This window comes from Aptenodytes forsteri, unplaced genomic scaffold, assembly GCF_000699145.1.
Source record: "Aptenodytes forsteri isolate BGI_AS27 unplaced genomic scaffold, ASM69914v1 Scaffold50, whole genome shotgun sequence".
NCBI classification, from domain to species: Eukaryota; Metazoa; Chordata; class Aves; order Sphenisciformes; family Spheniscidae; genus Aptenodytes; species Aptenodytes forsteri.
This window is the reverse complement of record NW_008795126.1, coordinates 5572788-5599013: the sequence shown is the minus strand read 5'-3', so window position 1 is coordinate 5599013 and position 26226 is coordinate 5572788. Positions and strand designations below refer to the sequence as shown.

General features: G+C 38.1%; 1 protein-coding gene across 1 annotated transcript in view; it reads left to right on the top strand.

The window, feature by feature from the left end:
* VAT1L (vesicle amine transport 1 like) overlaps nt 1-26226 on the top strand; it is a 73255-nt gene that overhangs the window by 32521 nt on the left and 14508 nt on the right. Inside the window, exons 6-8 of the mRNA XM_009277343.1 lie at nt 1690-1793; nt 3013-3068; nt 4819-5013. Of these exons, the coding sequence (XP_009275618.1) occupies nt 1690-1793; nt 3013-3068; nt 4819-5013 (355 nt within the window). The remainder of the gene's footprint in view (nt 1-1689; nt 1794-3012; nt 3069-4818; nt 5014-26226) is intronic.

Genomic DNA, 26226 nt, shown 5'->3' with positions numbered 1-26226 from the left:
GGTAATTCTGAGAATGCTATAAAGAGAGATTATCTTTTAAAAGAGGCAGTGGGGGGAACAGTGTACTTGTTTGGTTTGCTGGATATTAGCTGTATACTATGTTCTGCTTAAAATGTTTTGCTGGCCAGCAGGGAAGACAGCTAGTCTGCATTTGCCTGCTGCACACTGGGTCGGGGGAGTCCTAAGGAAAAGGGAAGGCTCTTCATTTGTTGAGAGGTTCTGAGCAGGAAAGGGTGGGCCCATGGTTGAGAAAGGATAGTGGTAGGAACCTGCCTTATTGCAGGTGACTGGGGTATTGCAGGGAAGAGGAGGTGACTGGGGTATTGCAGGGAAGAGCTTTCATCAGGGAGCAAAGTCCAACAAAAAAACCAAAACACCAAAACCCCAAACAAATGAACAAACAAACAAACAAAACCCCAGAGGTGGTATGAATGTGGAAATGTTCCTAAGGGATGAGGAATCAGTTCAATCATGGAAGCCACCGAAAGCTTTTCGATTGCAAAGTCATTATTCATTTACAGTGAAAGCTCATCCAGTGGCCTGAATATAAACCATTTATTACCCCACATACGGCAGCAGTAACAAAGAGTAAAGTGGTCCAGTTTTGTTGCTGTTTGTAACCAGTGGATGTCTGAGTATCACCCTTGTTTTGTGAGGAAACAGAAGGATGCATTACAAGCCATAAAGCTTTACCTCTTTCCTGACTTCTAATTGCAGTTATACCCCTGCAGAAGGCATGGTCATCGGGAGCTAATTGATGTTCCTGGGGATTAAATGCTGTTGACTGCCCCTTAAACCTTTGATAGTCTCCAGGTTGCAATTTTCTTGTAGTGTCTGCACCAGTTATTTGCGTAATTGCTTAAGAGTATTAATCAAGAATTTAGTACTGCTTGGGCTGTGTACTTGGTTAGGAGGTAGGATATTAGACTTAGATCAAACTAGTGATAGGATTTTGCAGGCTGGTGTTTTGCCAGAAAAAAAGAACTAAATCAGGATATTTGGGTGTATTTCTTTTCTTCTTCAGCATCATATTGACAGAGCAGTCACAAAGCTATTTACTGGAAAACTATAAATATGCAAACTATTTATTGAAACAGTATAAACACTTTCTGCTTTCTATAATGTGGCCTGATTGTATCCTGGGAGCTGGGTTTCTAGCTCTTGGTGGCTTCTCTTTATGCTTGATTTAACTCTGTGCTGACGTCTGGTTGGTACAAAGTCTGAAACAGAAGACTCTAACTTTACAAGGACATCTGTTTACTTACAAATTCAGAAAAAGAATATAAGATGGGAATAACAAAAATGTCCTTTTTCTCTATGACATTCATTGACCAAAAAAAAAGACATTCTCTGACATTTGCATTCACTTAAAAAGAACTTTATCACCTGTCTTTTGATAATATAATTTTACTGAAAGCCCTCAAAAAGGGGGAACAAAATGGTTTCCCACTCTTCTAAGCCTGAAAGGCGTGGGTTGGCTAGCCCAATAAACTCACATTCCTGCACTGAATGAGTTTGAATTGTCTTTTGATGAGGAGAAAGTTTTCACATAGTCAAAGCCTCAGCCTTACAGTCCTTTCTAAAGTACCTGGGAAACGTTAGTATTATTTTAACAATCAGCCTGTATCATGCTGGCTGACCAGTCCTGTAGAGCTTATTGCAAAATGAGATTTCCTTCTTGCTTTTTAGAATCTCGACAGATGGAGTAGATGTTGTTTTGGACTGTCTTTGTGGAGAAAATACTGGGAAAGGCCTCAGTCTTCTCAAACCACTTGGGACTTACATTTTATATGGTGAGTGGAAAAAGCCAGGTACGTATTTCAAAACTAAAGCTTAGCAAAGCTTAAAATCTCTTAAAGCCACCCAGGCCACTCCTTCCAGAACTGGAGGCCTCCATCTTATACTTTCTCAATTTGACCATTTCCAATCAAGGATTTTAGTGAAGCTGAGCATGGACTAAATTATTGAGAAACAATAGGTACAAAGAAACCCTTAAAAAAAATTTTAAAAAATCAAAGAGTGAAACTGAACATATGTTTCGGATTGTTAAACATTATTTGGTGATAAGAGAGAAGTGTAGGAGAAAGCTTGGATCTCTCATTCTACACACCATAGGAATCACAGTGTGGCCAAGGAAACTGTAATGTAGTTCTTGTGGGAGGGAAGCTTGGAGGAAGATTTCGAGAAGAATGCTATCGTTTTTATTTGACATGACTTTGAGGAATTGAAGCCCAGGCTTCTGTTCATAAATTTCCATTCACGTGCATGGACTGCTCCACATACCGAGTAAACATGTCTTTCCTGCAGTTCTGCCAGGTTGCCATGTTCTGTGTTGATAAAGCAGGCCAAGCTTCTGTAGGAGGACAGCTGAAGGGATTGCTAAACTTTTGAAATGAAGAATATGTGTGTATCGCAGTGGAAGATGCAGTGGCATCATGGATAAGCATACCTGCTTCCTTGGGCTTTCATCTAGCTAGCAGGGTGGCGATAACGAACGCACGGTCACTCAGATATCTGCTTGGCCTGTACAAGCCAACCTGGTTGCCTGTTTGTAATGAAGTCCCTGCCAGTGAATTGTCATTATGTTTGTTAACAGGTTGTAGCGTACAATGCATGCGTGTTCATCAGATAAATGTATCTTTACAGATACAGAGAAAGGACACCTGCGTGGTGATCGCTGCTAAATAAAAGTGTGTCAGAGACAAATGGTATTCTACTGCAGAGAACGAGAGTTTTGGTGTCAAGGTGCCTAGTAGCACTTATCCTGTTCCTGGTTTTGGAAGATTTGAGAGATTGTTTTTGTCATCTCAGAATACCTATAAACTTGTAGGGCTCAGTCACCTTGGTCTCTTTGTTATTTATTCCCAAAGTATAAGGATGTCTACTAATCCCTTTTAAACCTGGGGATTTTTTTTTTCTTAAATATGAATCATGGAAATTATATTACATATAATAAATGGCCTGCTTGTCGGCACGTAATAAGTTGCGTGTGAATGTACTCATCTTTTACAGGTTCATCTAACATGGTTACTGGGGAGACAAAAAGCTTCTTCAGTTTTGCAAAATCAGTAAGTGTCCCAGTGCTGTGATTCTCCTCTTTCCTCTAACTTCATCCTTTTCTGCAGTATTTTCATCTTTATCGTTCTCATTTATCTCTACTAAGTTCTTACTTCTGATGTTGCTAAAGAGAGCGTTTTTGTCACTGCAATGTGGTCTGACATGTTTTCTTTTGATCCGACAGCTAGACAGGAATTAGATCTGCGTGCAATGCATATTTAAATTGTTAGCTATCAGACATATCTCTCTCATACAGCTAAGTTTAAAGTTAGACTGCATTATTTATTTATGGCAGAATATCATATCCATGGATATGGATAACTGTACCCTGTAGGGTCCTCTTATCTGAAAACACTGGCAGGACAGTGCAGTGAATTAAAGGAGATACAGCTCTTGAGATGGGGCTTGTGTCCAGTCATTTCCAGCTTTTCAGAAGTTAGTTCCATACAGAAATGCATTTTTCAGTTCTCCGTGTTCATTTCAAATGACATCAAAGAGATGATGATGCTGCATTTGTTTCCTAATCGATGATGTCAGCAAATCCAAAACTCAAATGTTAAATTTTTTTCTTCAGCTTACTACAACAACAAAAATCTGCTCAGAAATCCTAGAGACCGGAAAAGGGACAAATATATCAAATAAACTGCTAGCGAGAAATAAGCTAACCGGGAGTGAAAGGGGTTCCTTCAGACAAGAAAAACAGAGGGAGAAGTCTTGACTGAAGATCTATCACATGATCTTTCTGCCAAGAGCTCATTTACAGCTTCCAGCAACAACCCCTTCCCAGGAGAAATTAGCTTCAAAAGTCTCTATGTAGTTGAAAACAGGATAAATCAAAGACTGTAGCAAGAAGCTATTCTTTGCCTCCTGCATTTTCTTAATGGCTGTAGTGGCACAATCTTTGTTATTGTCATGCATTTGTGAGTGAAAACAAGATGATCTTTACTATGCAGCCTTTTTACTGTTAATATAAACATACCCAGATGCGTATAATTTGTAGGGTGGGTTGGCCCAACGAAATCAATTTCAACTGAAATGTTTTTCAGATAGTACTAGTATTTATTGACGGAATAAATATGAATAAATTGAATTAATAAAAAATAGCATATCAAATTTTGTATAAAAGTGTAACTAGTTTCTTTATGTAATTATACTGCAAAATTAACTCATCAAAATTGTATGAAAATTTTAATTAAAAATTGACCCATTCAAATAAAACCTGCTAGGAAGTGGGATCTCAGTCTCAAGGATGCACTTGGGCTAAATGAGATAAAATAATTTCGTTAGATATTATGAGGCTTGCTCAAATACCACAAACATAATCATGGGTGAAAAGTAAATGGAAGCTGATAAGCAGTGCATGGTTTCCTTGTTTCTGAGAGAAGAGTAACAGTCAAGAGTTGCTTGCAAACATTTGGGAAGCTTGCACGGCTCTCTTGAGATAACAAAGAAGGATAGCAGAAGTAAGATGGGAGGTCCAAATTCCTTGCTCCTAGACCCACGTCCTAAAACCAGATCTGTTCACCATTCTTCTAACACCCTAATCTCACGCAACACAAGTCTGTGTTTTATTTCCGCGTGTCAGTCAGCTGCATACTTTTTTGCCTCTTCCTTAAATAAAATCCTTACTGCTTCTCTTGGCTGTTGCCAGATCTGACAGATGAGTCGTATCACATCTGCCCAGACAGTTTTCTTGTGAACTTTCCTGTACATTTCTTGAAAAATGTTTTTCTGACCCTGCTGTTGTTTATTGCTTTCCAGTGGTGGCAGGTTGAGAAAGTAAATCCTATCAAGCTGTATGAGGAGAACAAAGTCATTGCTGGATTTTCCCTGCTGAATCTGCTTTTCAAACAGAATCGAGGTGGCCTGATCAAGGGTGTGATGGACAAACTCCTAAATCTATATAACAATAAGAAGATCAAGCCGGTGGTTGATTCATTGTGGGCTTTGGAAGAGGTAGGAGCAAAATTTCTTTCCCCATTTTGAAATTTCTGAAATATATACACTCTTAAATGTAAAATTAGATTTAAATGTTTTCTAGTTATTAATGTATTCTGCTTTTTAGTTTGTGCACAAGTCGTCTCCAAAGCCCCTGCTATTCAGAAACTCCATGATCCAGTTATCCACGCATTTCTCTAATAAATATTTCTGGAGTTTCAAATACTTTGTGCAAAGTTCTTGAAAAAACACATTTATTAGTAGTATTTTCAATCTTAGAAAATTGTTTCTGTTTCCAAAGTGCATGAAACATGTGACTAACAAGTGCAGCGTGAAATGCAGACGTTGAAAACGACTTAAAATCTGTTCTGAGGAAAAGATCTAATACATAAGCTTTAGTTTCAGTGTTATATTTGTGCTAGCAAACCTTGGAAGCTTGGAGGTTTTCAGGAAGTTACTGAAAATGTATCACAGGCAGTCAAACCAGAAATCACTTTTAACGTAAGTTACATTTGTGGAGTGTGAGGTTTTTGGTTCTTTTTTTCCTTCTAATTGCTCAGCTCTCCTTAAAGACATCTAAAGAAACTAATCTGATCATAGCCTGGGCAATTACAAGCCCCTTGACCAAAGCACTGTTTCTGAGACCTTTATGCTTAAGATGCTGATAAATGAAAGTAAGTATTTTTGGAGGTGTGAACAGACATTAACATATAAAGAAACAGCATGATTATAGTAGCACCGCCAGATTAATATTTGTGTTGTATGTGTTTGTGAAGTGCACTGAGCCTGACACATCACTTAAGATGCATGATCTGTAAGAGCTCTGCCAAATGTGGATTGTGGTTGTATCATTGTATGGCTGCTATTCAGGTGGTGCTGCGACAGAATTCTGTGTCTGAACACATTAGCTGGTATTACTATGCATCCATGAGGAAATAGTAACCATCAGACTTAATACGTTAATAATATTGTATTTTATTAAGATTTTGAATGCCCTATGGGCAGGGTTTTGAGCCCAGCATGTTCATTATTCAAGTGGCATTATAGCACTACCATTGTGATGGAGACAGGTAAGATATCTTGAGTTGCGTGGTGGGACTCCACAGCCTGTAACAGTTCTTGGAGCAGGCTGCATTGCATGTTCACTGGGGCTTGTACGTGCCTGGGCCAGGTTACATGACAAGGCCTGTACTGCCTTAGGTTGTGCTAATGTGGGAACTGTATGTCTCTTCATGCTATCGCTACATCTGCCCCAGCGTACCCCAACATGCCGCTTATGTGGTCCAGCACAATACGGGCTCCAGCAAAACAGAGAGGAATGACAACTTCCCCAGGAATCTCTTCTGTTTCTCTAAAATGTCTACCTGAGGCCACACCGTCACTGATAGCAACTCAGTAACACCTCTGGGTTTTACCAGCCGGTGGCATGGGAATGGCTAATTCTCACCGTCAGACTGCTTGAGGGAGATCAGATGTTGTGATAAAGAGCAGCTGGCTCAGGCAAGACAGAATCCACTGCTGTTGTCTGAAAGGGAGAGCCCTTTGAAGAGCAGTGTAAAATAGAAATGGGATCAGATTTAGGTTTTTGATGTGGTTTTTTTATTTAATTGTTAAATAAGCTTATGAAGTATTTTAATAATTTAAGTGGTACAAGGCTCTAGATAGGCATTCTGCAATTTCTTTGTTCATGTCAACATGTACTTTTCATGTACTGGTGAGTAAGAAAAGGATAATTAAAATAGTAACAATAGCTTGAAAAAATCTTGATCGAGGACATAACATGAAAAATTACACGTGGCAGGCTGATCTTAATAGTCAACATGATGGGAATTTGTTGGGAGACTTCTGTTTGATAACATTTCATCTAACATTTGGCAGTAACATGCACCATCCCTAACGGTAGATTGTGAAATGTGTAAATACATCTGTTAAAAAGCGCAGTCTAGAAAACTACAGCTCATTTATCACGCCTGCTCACTTTCCATGAGCTATCTGGTAATTTACAAAGGAAATGTCTGGCTAGTATTTTCAGGGGTATAACAGTGCTAGAGGTGTCCTCAATCGATTGCAAAGTATTACTGAAATATTACTCATTCAGGGCATTATCATTTTGCGGATATATTTTTGTGGGTATAAAAATAACTTAGGGCTGACTCTCAAGTTAATATGATACACAGAAAAATGTGTCATAGCTGCGGACTAAATGGAACCAGACTGAAGAAAGGTTGGTATGTATTTTTGTTCTGTTTTGGGAGGTTCCTTTTTTTAACTCCGTAGCTCTAACATCTCCCCCCTTCAGAGTTTGACATCTGATTGCTTTTCATTTCCTATCGAGTAAGCCTGATTTTCTCCAAATGTCCACTTTCGTTTCACCATTCTCAGTAGTCTTCATTAGAGACTAGACCAATATGACCAATTTTTACCATTGGTGTTTCCTGAGGAAATTTCCTGACCCATAAGAGCATTGAGAATAAATATGTTTAACCAGAGAGTGGCAGAATGGTGGACTGCCTGCATGGCATTTGAAAATGAATGATTGAATAGTTTTCTATGGAAGAATATCACCCTCTCCAGAGGCTCACAGGAGAATCCATTTGTCCTCCAACTAGTAATTCTGCCATAGAGATGAGCTTGAATCCAGTAAGTGACATTCAAAATGAAAATATTTTAAGGAAAAATCTCAGAGGAGCCTTAACCATGGGACACCTTTCCAAATGTTTAATGTTAAATACCTGAATGTATCATCACATACATAAAAGTTTTGATCTATACATGAAAGGCATGTTCCCAACATATCCCTACAGCTTGCTTTATTCACTCTGCATCTGCATTTGTTTTCATGTGTTCCTTCTTTGTGCAAGTATCAATTCACAAATTAATGCAGATTCTCTAAAGCCAACATGGAAGACACCTGGTTTCCTTCCAAAACTGTATTACAGTACAATTGCTTATCTTTTCAATCTTGTATCAGTTGCAATAGCCATCTATGTATCAGAGCTGAAAAGCATCTTTGCAGTCTTAGAAGACAATGAGTTATATCTACAGTGGTGTTCCTCTTTGTTGCTGCAGGACCACTTCCTTGCATGATGATGCCGAAATTGAGGGCTTTATGTTCTAGTGCTTGTGAGAACAGCCAGAAAAACGTTTTGTGCCAGTTTTAATAGGTCTTCATGAACTGTGTAAAAAAGATTTCATTGTTCTAAAAGCCTGGTATGGTTCCTTGAACAGCGTTTATTTCTTAATACTTTCTGCAGGAGTACACAGTTTGAATTTAAAAGAATATACTGATTAGAGAATATTGTAATTGCAGTGAGATTTTGCATTTTAAAGTGTTTCAAGTGGCAGTAATACAGGGTTTAGAGAAAGTTATTAGATTCCCATTTATCTATCACGTAGTGTATGTTAAGTGATGTCTACTTGATTGTCGAATAATGTTCAAGATAGCAACGTTCAGAAATTATTCGACAGACTTAGCTTGATAATATTCCTGTTGAACAATGAAGGTTTGTCTGAGTGTCAATGAGATCATTCTAATGAGGATACAATCCCTTCTGGTGTTCTGATTTCTCTGTTTTAGGGCCTCGTCCAAAGGCCATGGAAGTCAGTGGAAGGACTCCTAGTTTCACTGGCCTTTGTTTTAGGATGAGGATTGCCCTGCCTTTTCAGTACAGGCTGCTTAAACGAATTTACCAATTGACTGAAGAGAGAGTGGGACAGAATTTACTCTGGATGGAAACTTAGAATTGACTTAATTTTCTTCAGTGCATCAGATTATTGCTGACACAAGGGAGATCAGGATCTAGACTATTGACTACTGCTATGGAGCAAAACTATTTGTATTGCTGTGTTATCTGTTGCTGTTGGCTTGGGAAGGGTAATTTTTTTTCTCAAATTTACATCCGTAAATCCTAGTGAAGTCAAGTCTGTTCTCAAGTAGGCCGTTGGAGCCATTTTACGATGTTAATGTCAGAAACATTTAACTAAGAGAGACAGTAACAAAATCCATGGATACTTTAAAATGGAAATCTAACGGGAATTACTCATCATGACATGAGTGAGGTCATACAATAAATTAGCTGCCATTGAGATGTCTTGCTATTTTGCAGCTATTTGTTCAAGTGTTTAAAAGACAAGGTAATTTGTAGGTGGTACGTGCTTAAAATACTGTTCTGTAGTAAAAATCTGATCATCTGGTGAGATTGCATTTCATTACAAATAGTAGAGTTTAAAACAGAATTAGTATTCAGTGAATATTTGTTGAGCTTTGTGGTTGTTTCTTTGTTAGTAACTACTTACCTAATCCTTAATTTGCAGTTAGTCACTCTTCTTCATTCTGATTAATTTGTAGTGTGCATTTATGCATTAGCGTTCTCCTGAGGGTCTGTGACTCTTCGGCTTTACACAGTAGATGATTCTAGATTATTAAGCAGGATGAAAACTGAAGATTCTCAAAAAAAAATGTATATGTTGCACTTTTCTACTAAAATTCTGTTTTCTTCTTTATAATTGCAAAAGAAAATATATACTCAAGGTAGAACAAGTTATTGACATAGAAGTTACATGCACCTTCTTTGGTGACTTACAGCAGTTAAAAGTAGCACTGATAGCATGTAAAACAAAGCTCACAAATTCTTGCACATGAACTGCCAGTCAGGAAAGTGACAGTGCAAAATACGGTCCATGTCATCAAAATATCTGTAGGCCCCTTTCCCTCACGCTGGACTACCTGTTTCAAAAAGGACTCGCAGTATGTCAGAAAGTTTTCAGACTTAGGCTATTTTGGTCCATACGGGTGACCAGTGAGATTATGGAAAACCATCCTGACTACAGGTCTGTGTTGTGTACCAAAGGATTCATTGCATTCTTGTCTCTCAAATGATTTATCAGAGTGCGCCGTTAGATAGTAATAATGGTATCAAAGACCTGTACTGCCTTGGGGCCAGTAAGAATGATGAAGATACTGAAACCTGTGGAATAGGGTTGTTACTTACTCTTAAAAAGTAGGAGGATAATCTGATGATAATACAAGATCAGGCCAGTACCTTGTAGTAGGCACTGAACGTCACCCCATGTCATTGTTTTGTAGTGATAGATAATGTAATAATGTCTTCAGCAACTCCTTACTTAGCAAATAGTAATGCAACAACTGTAGCCCAGATCCAGGAACATACTGTGGTGCTCAGCTGTGATTGAAGTCAGTGGAATCAAGTCACTAAATACACTTATGGATCAAGCCCTGTGGATCTTGATATGAGTATCAGAGGACTCTAATGGCTGTGCCTCGTGGTCAGTGCACAGAATATTTTTGACTGGAAAAAGCCCTGCACCTTAATTTAGTTTGTAAGGATCACTGCACTATCAGCTGCTGGGTTTTTTTTGGCTGAATAATTATGAGAGATGTTGCAGGTCTAGCTGTAAATACAATTTTTATATAAGTGAGACTTCTTTGTCTTGAAGCCAGAGCTTTTCTCTATGGTAAACTGCTAAGGAAAAACCAAGCTGTGTTTAAGGACCTAAACCTAAAGGAGTGCAGTGCAACTGACCACATTATAGTAACATTATAGAATACCTGATGATACAATAATTTCCTTTAAAAGAAACATTTTCTTATATGTTGCTGTTCTCACATACTTTCTGTTCTCTGCATTAGCTTTCAATGTTATTAGCATGCAAAGGAAAACAGTAGAAACCTTACATCTAAGATCACAGCCTTATCAAGTTGCAATCCGGTGATGAGAACAGGATGAAGGGACACTCTCCATACAGAATTTATAGCATGTTTTGGGGAGGGCAAAGCCATCACAATATGTCTGGTTTTAGCACTGCTCTGTGGCTTCAAAGGGTTCAGGTACTGTAAACCTGCTTTTTTTCCCACTGAACTCATTCCCTCGTATAAATTACCAGCTCAGTGCATGCTTTTAGATATCAACGATATCAACATTATTCGGGGCGGGGGGATGGGAAATCTCAAACCCATGACAGCAGAATAATAACAGTGAACCGCCTAAAGCGGAGACTTTAATTTCTACAAAAGTTACTCATGCCTTTCTTAGCTTTAGGGCAAAAAGCCTTTCATGTATCACTATAGTAAGACAGAGAGAAAATTGACCCATTAGTTACTTTTAACATAGTAAGAGGGCAATGTAATAATATCAGATCAAGCTGGTACCTTGTTATGAATGCTAAATGCCATCGCGTGTCTATTTTTTTTTTAAGTGATAATATAATAATGGCATGTGCAGATTTTTCTCTTTTCTGCTTGATGAAAACAGATTCTTCAGCTGAACAAACTACACCTTTTTTGAAGGCAAGTGACTTCTATAGCATTTAGAACCTGTATTTGTTCTTTAAGGTATGCAAAATGATAATGGGACAGTAACATGATAAAGGTGGAAGTTCATTTATAACCAAAGTAATAACCCACCCTGAAATACAGAAAAGAATAATTTCTTCATAAGCATAAAACAATTTACTTTGGAGTATTATATTGTAGTGTAGAAAGAGGGAAATGTAACTCATTCTGTGACAACTCCCACGAGCATATCGATGTTTCTTTTGCTATGATTGCTCCTCTAGCATTACGATGCAGAGTCTGCTTGTTTTGATGCTGCGAATATTTCTTTGACAGTACTTCATTTGCAGTTGTGCATGAACTGCTTTCCTGATTCACAGGTTTTAGCTCTGCATATATACTGTCCTGTGAATACTGCCTTAGAACTCTTTGTTCTTCCTACGTGTGAGATTTTGTTCCCTTTGACTGTCTAAAATAAACATCTGTAGTTCAAAGTAAATGTTTTATCTGTACACCACCGTTGTTTCTTTGCATACAAACAAGTCTAACACAAGTTTAATACAAACTTCATGCACATATCAAAGCATATGAAAATGCAAGGAGCTATGTCTTACTGATGTAACAGGTTTCAAAATAGACATGTGGGGAAAGCCGACTGAGAAGCAAAATCTGAATAATTCAGGGTAGCTTGCTTCTGTGTTCACAATCAAATTTTGGCCTATAATTGTGTATAACATCTTTCAAATTTTGGGAGGAGTAAGGTGAAAGCTATTGCACTTGAATTTTACCTCACTAACATGAAGTGTAATGAACACGAGTTCTAAATGAATGAAAATTGAGCCATGAGTAAGGTGATTTTTAATAAAGACTTTGCAAAGAATTTTTCCCAAGATGCTTATCTGAAGTAAATATTAATTAAAACTCCAAATAATTTTGGTGCTATATGCTTAGAGGAATAAAACATACCTTGAAAGTACTGGAGATTAATTAGGTATTGCAATTTTTTTCCCTCTAAAACGTTGTGTATACCTGGTTATGGGATCCTCGCTGCTCTTACATCAATTATTAAGTTCCTACTAAATGCCTATATAATTTCCTTTACATTTTTTCCCCATTTAATGCTGTTTAACAGGACTTCATTTACTTCATAATTCATTCTACCCTTCCTACCTGTATCAGCAAGTGATGGCATAACCCAGTAGTCTTTTTGGCTTCACGCACTGTTGATGGCAATGTAACGCGATTATGATTTTATTAAAAGAGTGAGATAGAAAGAAGCAAGACAAGACTTAGATATAGGCACTGTGGCTCCATAATAAGGCCTCAGATATGTGACACTAGCTATGATTACCACAAAATCAGGTTGGGTAAATGAGCTGTTTTAGGAAACTCAGACTTCCACTTGTTAAGTCTGTTAAGTGTGTAAGCAGAAGTTAATTATTTTCAATTGCTCTATATTATTTGCAAACACTGCATGAAATTCAAGCTACATGAATGGAGTTTAATTAAACACGTAATTTATTTCAGCTCTGCACTTTCTTTTATTTTCTTTACAGCTTCTGAAATTTAGCTTGTTTTGTCTAGCCTGCCAGTTGAATACCTGTGTTTAAACAATTTTGCCATCTAGAGTCTTCAGAATGTTCCTTTGTGCATGCTGAGAATATTCATGCTATAATACTCATTTAATAGATAAATAACAAAAGAGACAGTGGATATCTTCACTTGCCTGATGTCATGCAGCATGTTAGTGGAAAGATATGGATCAGCCTGAAAATCTCCAATTTCCAGTTCTGGCCTCTAACAGCCAAGCCCCTGGGCTGTGTCTCAGCATCTCTGCGAGCCTTTGTGATTCAGTGCGTTTATTGGGGGCTCTAATCTCAGAATGGTATGTGTTCTATCAAATTTCAGTAAGCTCTCTCATTTCATTTTGTTATCTTAATGTTTTGGAATGAAGTAGCAGACATGGAGAAGTATTTTGGCAATATTTCTGATGAACACTGGTTCTGTGTTCAAATGTTGCTGCAAAGGTTAGGAGCTGACTAGTGAGAGACTAAAACTCTCTCAATTAACATAAATACAGCCTGCAGCTACAGCACTTTTCTAATCTACTTAGTAAGCACTGTGCTAAGAATTAATTAGTTATGGAGATACACAGGCAGAAAATACTTTTCTAGAAGGCATGAGACACTGGAAGTTGAAAGTGCAGTGGTGAGTCATGATACGTGTTTCTGGGTCAGGACAGATTGTCATTTCTATTTGCCCTTGCATGCCGCAGAGATAATAGCTTTCCGTAACTGCAGGCCAAAGGAAAACAACATATAGACTTGGTTCCTGATGGATAATGTGAGGGCGAGGGGGAAATAGGCAGGAAAATAATATAGGAAGCATTGATAGATTCCACTCAAGAAAGTGTGCACTGTTAAAGATAAACTAGTCATATGCTTCCAGTTAATTAAATTAGCAACAGGAGATTGTACATGGGAAAAACTGGTTTGTCATTTATTAGAAAAAATAAGAACAAACCTGTCACATGGAGCAAGCTGCTGATTAATTACTGTGAAGAAGCAGTATTTTACAGGAGTAGTCTGCTTGCTGAAATATATTAGCTGGCTTTTAAGTAATAAATTGGCACACATTCCTTATGTATTGAACTGGTATGGTGATACTGTACCCGTGCAAGAAAATAACCAGAGACCTAGCTAGGGAAAGCTTTGCCAAAGCAGAGGGGGTATACTTTAGACATCAAGGACACCTTTAAAGACACTAAAGTGTGTACGTAACTCCAGGAGATGGAGTATATTTCTTCTATGTTTATCTTGAATATTTGACTCTAACACATTTGTTTTATGCTTCACTTTTACTGTTTGTGTCATAGAATTCAAGCTGTTATCAAGAGTCAGGAAAACAGGGTTTCATGGAGTCATTTCCCTATTCAAAAACAATTTCTAGACTCTTCATGAAGTATTAGAGAACAAAAGCTTCTTGCTTTTTGCTTTTATACCCTTGATCCAAACATGCTTCAATCCATTCCTTTTTATTTCTACCTGATAATGCAATGAAACATCTGCATGTCTTCTCCCAGTCTTGCGTGCAGGTTGATTAAATATATGCCAATACATTACATCCACCAGTAGAAATAATTTTAAATGGATTCTAACAGAAAGTTTACTTTATCTCCTGTTCCACATAGTTCGTTCTACCACTAATTGGCAAGGAATTCTTAAGATTTGGAACAGTGAGTGTTTTCTGTCACTCAGAGAAATAACTATTGGATACCATAAATGAAGAACACTAGACAAATAGCAGGTACTAAAGGGAAAATATTAGAAACTAAGTGTTCAAAGACACACTTAGATGCTATTTTGTTCTTGTGCTATGCGCTATTAGTATGTGTAGTTTAAGCCACAGAGCCTGTGAATGAACCTAGGATTTTCCTCTGTGTCAAAAAATTCCACTCACGCTTCTTTGTTAATTAGTTGACTGGTTTGGAAAGAAAGCTCTCGGTTGTTCAAGTTGGACTGGCAGAGACTGCTAATGTGAGAAATTCAGCTTTTTTCCCCAGGGTATCACGAAGGAGAAATCTGAGGTTTGTGTTAACGATTCCTAGTGATTGTTTTTATTCTCTCAGAAACTTCTTTTGGTCTCAGTTCAAATTTAAAAAGACCTATTTTCCCAGGTGCTAAGGATTTTTAAAAAACTGAGATGAAACAATGAAGTCTGCTTGGTGGTGTTGAGAGAGCTGAGATATGACATCCTTATATGTTTGGCACAATACAGAATACAAATAAATCAGATTCCTCCTGCCTTTGAAACCTTCCCATTTTCAGACTGGGAAGAGATCCCTGATGATTTTAGATGAGGTTTTGGCCTCTGATTTGCAAAAAATCAGACTAGTTATTTCGGGTGTTTTTCTGGCTATAATCTATGAGTCTAATACTTCATTAATCAATGAATGCTTAGAAAGCCATCTAAGGAGTCGCTGAAAAGAATCAAAAGGGAGTGGGAGATAAGAATAAGGGAAATATTTCTCTGTATCTAAAAGTGATAGGTCCATTTTGTCTAAGTGGTACTACATTGGCAGCATTGGTCCCTGTGGCCATCTTCCATGACTGACAGTGAGCAGAAAGGTTAATAGAGCAGAAGGGTATGAGATGCTTTCAGAGACTGCAGAATTACTGTGGTAAGAAGCATCAGTAGACACTATACCTTCAGCATTTCTGCTGTATATTCTAGCTCGCATTTTTCTGCTTTTGGGGATTTTGGGTGCTTGGCCTATAAAGAGAGAATGCTGACATAAGCTTTTAGCTATACTAGAAGGATGTTTAGTTGTTAGTAGACACAGAACTCTGGTAAATGAAATGAATTGGGCCTTTTTGGGTTTAGAAATGCCTTTCTAAAGTGAACATTCTAGCTCTTCTCCTGGGATCTGCTTATCAGTGTATCTATGTAACAATAGCCAAAGAAAAAGTAAATTATTAATTCCATCAGCAAAACCAAGTTTGTCTCTCAGCAACTAATGTTGATGACTAGTTTTGGCAGACTGGTAAATTTTTGGAAATCTCATGAGCAGTAGTACAAAATTAATCTCCTGGGTTGTTGTTTTTATTTTTTTTCATACTAATAGTCTAATTAGGTTACTAGGTTACTAGTTACTTTATTGCAAAGAAGGTACAAGTTTTGTGTTCTGTTTCATACAACTTTGCTGATATCCAAAAAAAGAGTGCTTACTACTGTCTTATCTACAAGTCTTGTAGATAAAGCTACAAAATTATCTTACGTAGATAATCATCTACATATTAACCGGGTGATCCATTGCTGGTATAGATTGTAATTAGGAAGGACAGTTGAATATTAAATTTCATGAGTCAACGTATTCCAGTGTTTGAGCCCTACCTTACACACCTTGAGATTCATTACTGGATCATCACAACACGGACCAATTCATTACTCCCTAGAGAGCAAGAGAATGAATATCCCAGTCAGTGGAAACTAGCATCTTCCGGGTTATGCTCTAAGCCCACTCTTGGGGTTCACCAAGAGACTCATGCAGTTTCCCCAAAGGCTGTGAAAGTTGGTCATGGACACTTACTTGGTAGTAGTAGCAGCACACACTATGTACAACTCTGTTCTGATGCCACCTGATTATTAGGCTGTTCTGATTTGGAATTTTTTTTTTCAATTATCCAAAATTCCCTGTCGTGATTTTTAAAGTCTTAAAGCTTTAAGATTTTATAACATTTTACAACATTAATGTGTACTGTGATTAAATTCTCCTTTTCTAAGTATAGTGCGGAACATTAGTTGGAAGCAAGCTTACTTTTCTGGTTTACATAATTTTACCTTGAACAAAATGCAATGATTGTATCCAAAATAACACTTTATTTTAGTGCATAACAATCATTAATCAAGATAAATGTTCTCACCTAATGAAAATGGCTCATATATTCTTTTCAATCGTTTCAAACACAGATGAGTGTTAAAAGCAAAATTACTCTTGGGCATAAAGACATCTCTTAGCATAATATAATCCAAATTTAATGTGATAATTGAGAGTTTTATGTGGTATTGCAGTGTGGTAAGGATATTATTGCTCATTGCAGATGATGATATAAATTAACACCAAGGTGGCAAAGCAGATATATTGTCAGTACTAAAAGGTTCCTATATATGTTAGCCTGCTGTGAATGATTGAACACAAAGATATTTTTGTAGGGCAAATCTGTATATTACGATCATTGATTTAGAGAAAACAATACTGAAAGGAAGCAATCTAATTTAAGATTTTCAAATGAGCAACTGATTTTCCACTGTTTTGATTTTACTGAATATGCTAGTTTGACTATCAAAGCTCAGGCTTTGAATGTGGTATTAAAGTGCACACATTTGAAAACGTAGGCCATATCTATAAGAAATAAAGCCTCGCACATCACAGCTCCAAATCTTTGTTTAAATGCATTCAGTTTAGTAGAATAAAGGTTGTGTAAAAGTGAATTCCCTACCATCACCAAATACCAACAACCTTGAGAAGAACCTGTGATTTTTTTCTATTATACGCTATGGTTATGTCCTGGGTAAAATATCTTAAAGATCTTAAACCTTCCTGAGGAAAAAGGGCATAACCTTTGAATTCTTTAGCAGAAGTAACACAATGCTGTATCTTTTCCTTCAGTTTAAAGGAAACATCCAGCGTAGTGCTAAGAGTTCCTACAGTTAAGTCTCCATTAGCTAGCAAAATGTGTGTTACTAAAGCGCTTGCCTATTTTCCTGAATTATTGTCGCTAGTATACATGCCATTTGCTTTTTTGGTGCACCTACATATGGAAGTTTAATTGAATTAGATTAGAAACTGTCTCAGCAACGTTCTATCACATGAACACTTCTGCTTTGGCTCCCTGCTACCAATTACATAGCAATTTGATTTCAGTCGATACAATATAATGCTAAGCTGAATGAGTATTCTTTCACACATGAGCATTAAACTTCTTGTAAACTAAATCAATTTTTATAGCAATCACATTGATACAATACTTATGTGGAGTTAAGATCTTTAATATAGGCTTAGAATGAGACATTTTTTAACAGTGCCAGGAGAAATATTAAGTAATAAAGCAAATAGGACTGCAAAATGTATTGTAAAACTGTCAACTAGCAAACAAGATAAATTCAAATACCTTTCATCTTACCTAGATTAATGATTTCAATCTTACTGTAAACTGATGTAGCTCAAACTGAGGATAAACATGAATCATACTCTCTAACATTACAACTGTATTACAATTTAATATATCGGTGGTTTTTGTTTTTGTTTAAGTATAATTTTAATGAAGTTACGGAGTGGCACCCAATGGTGGGATCTGACTTAGAGAGCTTTTTGAATAATCAAAAAATATGATGATGACTTATGAATAATTAGATTTGCAATCCTCATGGTACTACTTTCTGAAACAAAAAAAAAACTGTACAAAAAAATCAAAGGAGAAATATTTTCTCATTTGGATCTTTAGAGACCTTTGGGATTTACCTTGATGAGTTTCAAGCATTTACATAATTGGTTTACTGATAAGGGAAGGATTTTATTGGAGAGAATCCATTGTTGCAAAAGAACATGGAGGTTTTTTTCAAAGACATAATAGTAATGTGCTCTTGTAACCTGATCCTAGTAGGTGCATTTGTATATGAAGCTTCTCAGACTTTGGAAATTACAGTGTCAGGGCTTTTTAATGATTACGTCTTTGCTATCTGGGAGACTGAATGTTTACTGTATTTTGTAACCAGTAAGTTTCGTTCCCATGGTTTGGATTAGTGGTTCTGGAATAGAGCACAATTTCTTCTCCATAGTAGTAATAAAGGAAGACTTAAAGTTCCTTGGAATAAGCAGACAAGTAGTACAGGAATTTCTAATTTTTTGCTCCTGATTTTATGAAATAAATAGCTCAAAATAGAGCTCAAGGAAGAGTCTGAGGAATATGTGATAGAAGGTCTTTGGGAGTAAAAATATTTTACTCACTTGAATTGTTTAGAAAATATGATGAAAAGTTACAGTGCCAGAAGTCATGTTGGTCACAGGTTTTGTGCCTGACTTAAAAAAAAAAAAAAATCACCTGCCATTTGGGAAAGGTAGGAGAAGCAGCACATGTTTTCATGAGGCAGGATCTTATTACAAGGTTCAAGTAGAAGAAAGCAAGGCACAGTCAGCAACCCCTACTACTGCAAGACAAAGAAAAGAGGCCACGACAGGGAAGGTTAAGGGAGGAAAAAAAAAAGGAAACTACTGACATGCAGGTTGTAGTGCTTTAAGTCTGGGTTTAAAAGTGTTGGTGAGAAATACTGAAAAAATCGGTGGTACTGCTAAGCTATGGAGAAGTCTCTAATAGCAAGACTGTAGAAATGAGTGTTTTGTGAAGATCCAGTTATTGAATGATGGTTCTGGTGGATTAGAGAACTGGAACAAGCCTGAAAGAAAAATGAGGTGGGAGTAATATAGGCCATCAGCATGGAGTGCTAGTCGAATAATATGAGATAAAAAAGGACCTTCCTTTCGGAAAGCTTTGTAGTTTTGCAGCTTCCTAAAACAAAGCAAATCCTCTCCAGTGAGGTACACGCAAAGAAATATCTCCTTTATATAAACTATTTGTTGCCAATAAACAGAAATTTGAATAAACAGGTACTGATAAAAGCTTTGGAAAGAGCAAGAAAGTAACCACATGTGGGTTTTTGGTTTTGTCATATCCAGAAGGTACTTTCGGAAGGGCTTTTGGCCTAAACATACAACTGTAAAAAAAGAAGAGGAAAAAAAAAAAAAAGCTGTTTTTTCACCATGGTAGCAAAAAAGTGATAGTACAAATTATCTTTTGCATACACACACAAACCCAAATGGTGTGTGTAGGTCTGCATCCTGGAATGAGGCAGAGTAACCAGCACTAATAACACATAGGAGTTAAATGTCCATCTTTATTCATGCCTCAAACTTCAGTATACCTGGGTGAGCTCAGGTTGCATTATCCCTAATTTGATTGCATTTGGAGCATATGAACAGTCATATGAGGTCAGAACAGGGTTTCATCTACACCAATGTCCAGCTTCTGACATGGCAAGGACTGTTGGCTAGAGAGACAATAAAAGAAACAGCATATAGAACAGGCACTTTGAGCTTTCTGGAATAATTTTCTTATATTATTTGACTCTGAACACTAAGAATTGTAATAGCCTGTACACTAAAGCTGTGGTATGGTTTAAAGGGCCACCTGACTGATGCACTAGCACACAGCAGTATTCCTATGGACTATGTAAATATTGTGTGTTGTTGTAAAGACAAAGAAACCAAGGCATACAATTCAAATGTTTTGCACACAGCCATACAGCGAAGCAGTGTTAAATCCACAAAAAATGTCCACAGGTGCTGTCACTGTGGAGGTTTAACACTGCCATTAATGTAAAGTCTGCTGTGCCTGGAAACCTTGGGAATCAGGGCCCCATAGTCCCAAGTGTTGCTCAAATGAAGCAGAGTCCTTGCAGAAAAGAGCCTAATCTTTGGTATTTCATTTATATTCTGGTGTAACTGCATACGTGTACAAAAACATTGTAGAACTGGCATTGATTCTTGAGAAATGCATGTTCAAGAATCACCTAAGATTTTGCAAGCTGGTTTGTTGGGTTCCCCCCAACCCCCCAAGTGCAATGTTTGTGCCCATTTGCCCAGAGGCAGAGTTAAGACATGGATTGACTTGGAACACCTTGAAGCTAGTTAGCTCGGAGGCAGTTCAGAATATGGTGTCAAAGAAAAGATTCTTCTGTCTTTTAAATAGTGTCCTGCAAGTGTCTAGACGGTCTGTGTGAAAAGCTGTGGTTCTGGAAGTATTTCAGACTTGAGTTCTCGTATGGCTGTGAAACAATATAGTTCCAGAAAGGCTGTCTGATATTTCACTTGTGCGTGAAGAGGGATCTCTTGTTTGCCAGATTCCCACAGAGAAGTAACCAGACAGGATTGCTGCTGCAAGGCTGTGCAGGGGAGATCAACAACATTCACCTTCTACAGTCTGGGCATTATAATTAGACAACAATACAACACTATGCAAAGCAGTGTGCTTATAATTAAGTCTGCATGTTCTGGGGCTGGAGGAGGGAGAGAGTTTAACAACACTTTAACTATTAGAGCATGCTTATGTGAAAGAGAACAAATGGGACATACTTGTGGGTTGGTGCAGTTTTTCTCCAAACGTTTTTTCAAAGAGGTCACAAGGCAACATTGCTGAGGCAAGAGTTTAGAAACTGATGTCATGGAGCTTGACAGTCAATAACCACATAAAATGTCTTTTTTTTTAATTGCATAGTGATGAATGTAATAAACTTTGTTTCCTGCCATAAATTGTTATAACAGATTGTGATGGAATACAGGAATACACCAAACATCATTATATATGAATTCAATTTAGGCAGGAGACTGCCGCATCCTAACTGAATACAGAGGGCCTGTTTCTTTTGCCTGCGACTGCCAAAACTCCTTTGCAGCCAAAGGAATTTTCCCCAGCGTAAGAGCTGCTGCTGCGGACTGAACCAGACTCACTAGAGTGGAATCTGAACCACTACACTTTTGAATACCCCCAAGGTTCAGGAGTGTCTGGGCATCCCTGCGTGCACAGTTGGCTGCGACTTACTATAAAGATGCATTATTGCTCAGAATGGAGAAAGGTACCATTAAAGGTGACCAGTTCTGAACTTCTCTACTCGTGGCTTTGATGTGCTTAAAGCCATCTTCCTAGTATACATTAGGACCATGCTATTGTAATTTCTACCAGCAATCCCAAAGACTCAGACAGCAGCTGGGAGTCAGTGGCTCACAGGCATATACTGGCAACCAGAAGTGTGATGTAGGAGAGATTCCCCCTTTGGTCAGTGGATTTGAGGAACTTTTTAACTTTATCATAATAGTTCTATATCCCTTCCACACATCACTGTGCTCGTCTTCAGACTGGTTAATCTCAGTATAGAGTCAATATGATTGTATTGTGCTATTGACCAGAGGGACTGCTGCAGAAGATTTGGGTCCAGGAGTTCTGGCTTTATTGCTGCTCTAAAAAAAAAAATCCAGTGCAGGATCCTCAAAGCTTCATCCTGATTCACAAGATGTGGCTTTTCTGCTCGAGTGTGTTCCAGGGATTTCTTCACCAAATCTCTACCCTTCAGAAACAACCCTTGACTTGGAAAGTAATAAGGTAATTATTTCCCGTATTAATGCAGAAAAAAATTCCCTTTTTCAAGCTTATGTTAATAACAAGTGATAATGAGAAGAGCTGTGCTGTGCCAGTTTAAATAAAAAATAGCTTTCCTTCTCATTCTGTGCAGGTTTTTCTAAGATAATACACATAGTCTTAATAGAGATGTTCTTTCTATAGCACTCCGCTTGCAACCAAAATGCTAGTCTTTAAGTGTCAAAGTGCTGAATACCCCTGAGCTGTCCTAACTTGCTGGAATTCTCTGTGTTGATGGATCAAATTTCAAGGTCTTTTCTCCTCTTTTACCATTTAGGAAAGCTCCCACCAAATTGATGATCTAGGCACTGCTGTTTAGTACTTCTAAATATTTAATTTGATTTTGGTTCTGCCTTTTTTCTGCTTTATCCCTGTTAACTCCGTAAGTAAAAGCTGGCAAGATTTGGCTCAGTTATTCTGTAATTACAAGGCTTTAAATCTCTTTTTCTTTGAATTTTACTGAGGCAAAACAAATACTCATTGACGTCAGCAGGAGCTTATAGGAATAAGGAAAGAGTGAAAACAGCAGAGTTCTGCAGCTGTAGCTCTCCATCTAAAAGATGTATAACTTAATAGATATCATCAGTAGCCGAGGGAGGACTCAGAGTCAGAATTTGCCTGTAGCGTCCGTTTTTATTCCTTTGACATTTTTCTCATCTTGGGTCTGGTTTTAGTCTTGCTGCCATGGCAACATACAGTGAGGCTAAAAGGTATTCCAGAGAAAAGGTCTCTCCTCGCTGACAGGCGGCAGAAGGGAATAGAGGCCAGAGCTGCTGTTTGCAGCTGTGAATAGCAATGGAGGAATGAGAGGGGTTTAAAAAGTACTTTCTATTTGCATGTATGCAGGCAAAACCATTGGTGCAAAAGTTCAGCGTAACAGAGCATAAACAGGTGAGTTGGATAAAATAACTTTTGATTTCAGATCGATACTAGCAGGATGACATGACATGTTAGCTTCACAGCAAGGAAATGGACTCCATGACCCAAGCTATTTTCCTACTCCTGTGTCTAAGGTACTCTGGCTCAAAATCATTGCTAATGATACAAACTTTTTACCCAAGCTATTTTCCTACTCCTGTGTCTAAGGTACTCTAATTGGCTCAAAATCATTGCTAATGATACTAACTTTTTAACACTGTAGCAGTTGATTTGGATTGTATCCATGTTTTCCCCATGCACTTTTTTTTTCAGTAGGTGTTTATGAAAATTGGGCCCCAGATACCCTGAGTTTGATGTGTCTTTTTGCATGTGCTCAGTGCTTGATTTCTGCATGCTGAGCTGGCTGTATTCACCATGGGCAGGAATAGAGCCTCTTCAAAATCCTGTAAATATTATGCTGCTTTTCCATCTGTCTTGCAAGATGCTGCATACCCTCAGCCTCCAGGAGAACAAAGAGAGTTTGAGAGGTCTCCTTAGAATTAATGGTGTAGGTAAGAGAGGATAATCCAGGCCAATTGCAGATGCGTGTTTGCCAGCCTCCCATATACCCAGCTCCCATGCAAAGAGATAATTGGAGGATTTTGTCGCAGCAGTTAGGTCAGTTAAATACTAGAAGCACTTTTCTGCTAGCTATTCTGCTACACGTTGCAAGGAAAATATTCCTATCATGAATGCAGATCATTCCCGTGGAAGTGTGTTGTGGTCAATACGGGTTATTCCATTGCTCCCAAGGGAAATAATCCCTACCAGCAAAAGGATGCTTTTGTCCAAATAAATGTGTCTGTGGTAGGGTAACTGTCAGTAGTCACACCCAGGCAAACAGCTTTTCTGCAAAAGCTTGTACAGAAGATTTAGCCTGAGAAAGGAAAGTATTGCAAACTCACTTAAAAAAAAAAACCAAAACTTTAAAAAAAGGTCAGCATGTTTCCCGATGAAATATTACTCCACTAAATCATATTGCATAAACATGAGAGACTTTCCAAGATTAGCAAGGAGGAAATATGCCAGCAAAACAATAGGACTAAATTTTGACAGATGTCACTTTTGAGTGTAGAAGGACACAGTTGTTAGTGCAAAGGAGCCCAGTGACTGCTCACCGTGTGTGTGTCACAGGCTATCCAGGGAGCCCATGTCCTGTCCCTTCTTTTAGCCCAAGCCACGTTAACAGGGCTGTGGCAAACGTAGCCTAAAAGGGGGATTTACTTTTACTCTGTACTTCCTGTGCCCTAACGCCCTGGCAAAATCTGCATGGAGTAGTATACCAGTTCACTTCCCTCAGAGCTGCCAGCAAGTCAAGAAACTGTTATCCTTGTTTTCTTGAGTTTCCTTCCTTCCTTCCTTCCACAGAGCAAAGCTAAACAGACATAATCCAGAAGACAGACTACATGATTTTTCTTTGTATGGAGTGCTGTGTTCAGTTTTAAAAGCTGTATATGCCAATGACATGAAAGAAAACTCTTCTGGTCTGAGAAGAGCATTTGCAATTATAATGCAGCTCACAGTTCATATTAAAGACAACATAGCTTTGTAATAGACCACAGCAGTGAGTCTGATAATAAAAATCATGTTGCCTTATGGCGCTGATGAAAGCTATAGTATTAAAGCTTTGCTTATGCGGTATCTCAGCTAGAATAGACTGCAGTATGCATCTTTTTCTTCATTACTGCATACAAATGATGCTTAAATAAATATTATTGATATTAGTGTTTGTAATTCTAATGGAGATAGTTCTGGGCTCATTGAAATAGTGTCTGTTATGAACAGCAACAGAACAGAACCAGCCCTAGAATGAAAAACAGGCAAGTTTTTAATTCAGAGTATTCTTTCATAAATCTGAACAAGATTTGGATCATTACCTGTGACACTTGGGTTGCCAAAGTAACCTTGACTAGCCAGCTGATGTTTGCATACCGCATGACACTATCACCATGGAGATCCTGTCCATGTGATTTTGCAGACATGATGCAGTTGCAGGCTTCTCAGATACACGACTGAGCAAGAGAGGAATTAATTACTGGTAAGGAATGCTCTTGCAGACAGCTCTTCTCTCGGTCGGAGAGCCTGCACAGAAGTAATTCAGAAGCTAAACTTCTCCTTATTGTTTTAGCTGTATAGAGAGGACTAGGGTAATAGGAGGAAGCTTGCTCAGCTTTCATAAGGAAAATACGGAGTTCTCCTAATGGAAAGTTCATGCTCTGCCAAGTTTGGAGGAGTGGTCAGAAAGTGCTGACCTGTGTGAAAACCACTTTTGAAGGATAATTTTTATTTACAGAACGTATGTTTGAGTAATTGAAGCCTATTGAACGCTACTAGTATTCCTTTATCAAGTGAGACTTATCCTCTCCCAATACCTGCTCTTCTCATTCACGTGCAACCTAGTGATGTCAGGGAAATTACACCAGTGGAACAGGGAGCGAAATTTGGAAGAGTGAGTGAAATTTGTTTGTATACACAGAATATTCCAAATTCTCCTCAAAAAGTAGCTGTCATGCTGTGTGCTTTCCTTTCCAACATCTACTAAACCTCACAGTAGCACTATGAAGTAGATTTTGGACCTGTTCTGCACAGCAATACCAAACCAAAGACCACGCTGAGTGTTAGAAAGATCCCATGAGATAACCTATATTTCTTTGTCTTTTCCAACCTCTTTCTGAACCAAGGCTTCTAATTTTAAGGTCTAGCACATGCCTGTATGTTTAGACAATTATCTAAATCCCTTCACTAGTTTCTGCATTTCTTGTATTTGGCCTCTACATTACTGCTATTTCTTTCTTTCCTGAACTTGAAAGTTCTTTTATTGACAATACAGTTAAAACAAAAAAAGAAACAAAACTTTTGAGAAAAGACATGATTCTGTTTCTGATGGTTAAGCAGGCTAAATGGGTGCTCCCTCCTTTCTCCCCATATTCTTTGGAGAACAGAAGTAAGAGAGCCTGAGGATAAATGTATTTTGCCGTTGCAAAATGCTTTGTTCCACCTCTTTTACTTATACATGAAATTGGCTGTACAACGACAGATGGTTGAAAGGTGCTGTTACTATTTCTGTGTGCTACAGCTGTGATTAGCAGGCTTGGCTATGATCAGGTGGGGGTTCTGCTGACAGAACATTCTTTGGGAAGAATGGCTGGAAAGCTGCCTGTCGGAAAAGGACCTGGGGGTGCTGGTTGACAGCCAGCTGAACATGAGCCAGCAGTGTGCCCAGGCGGCCAAGAAGGCCAATGGAATCCTGGCCTGTATCAGAACTAGTGTGGC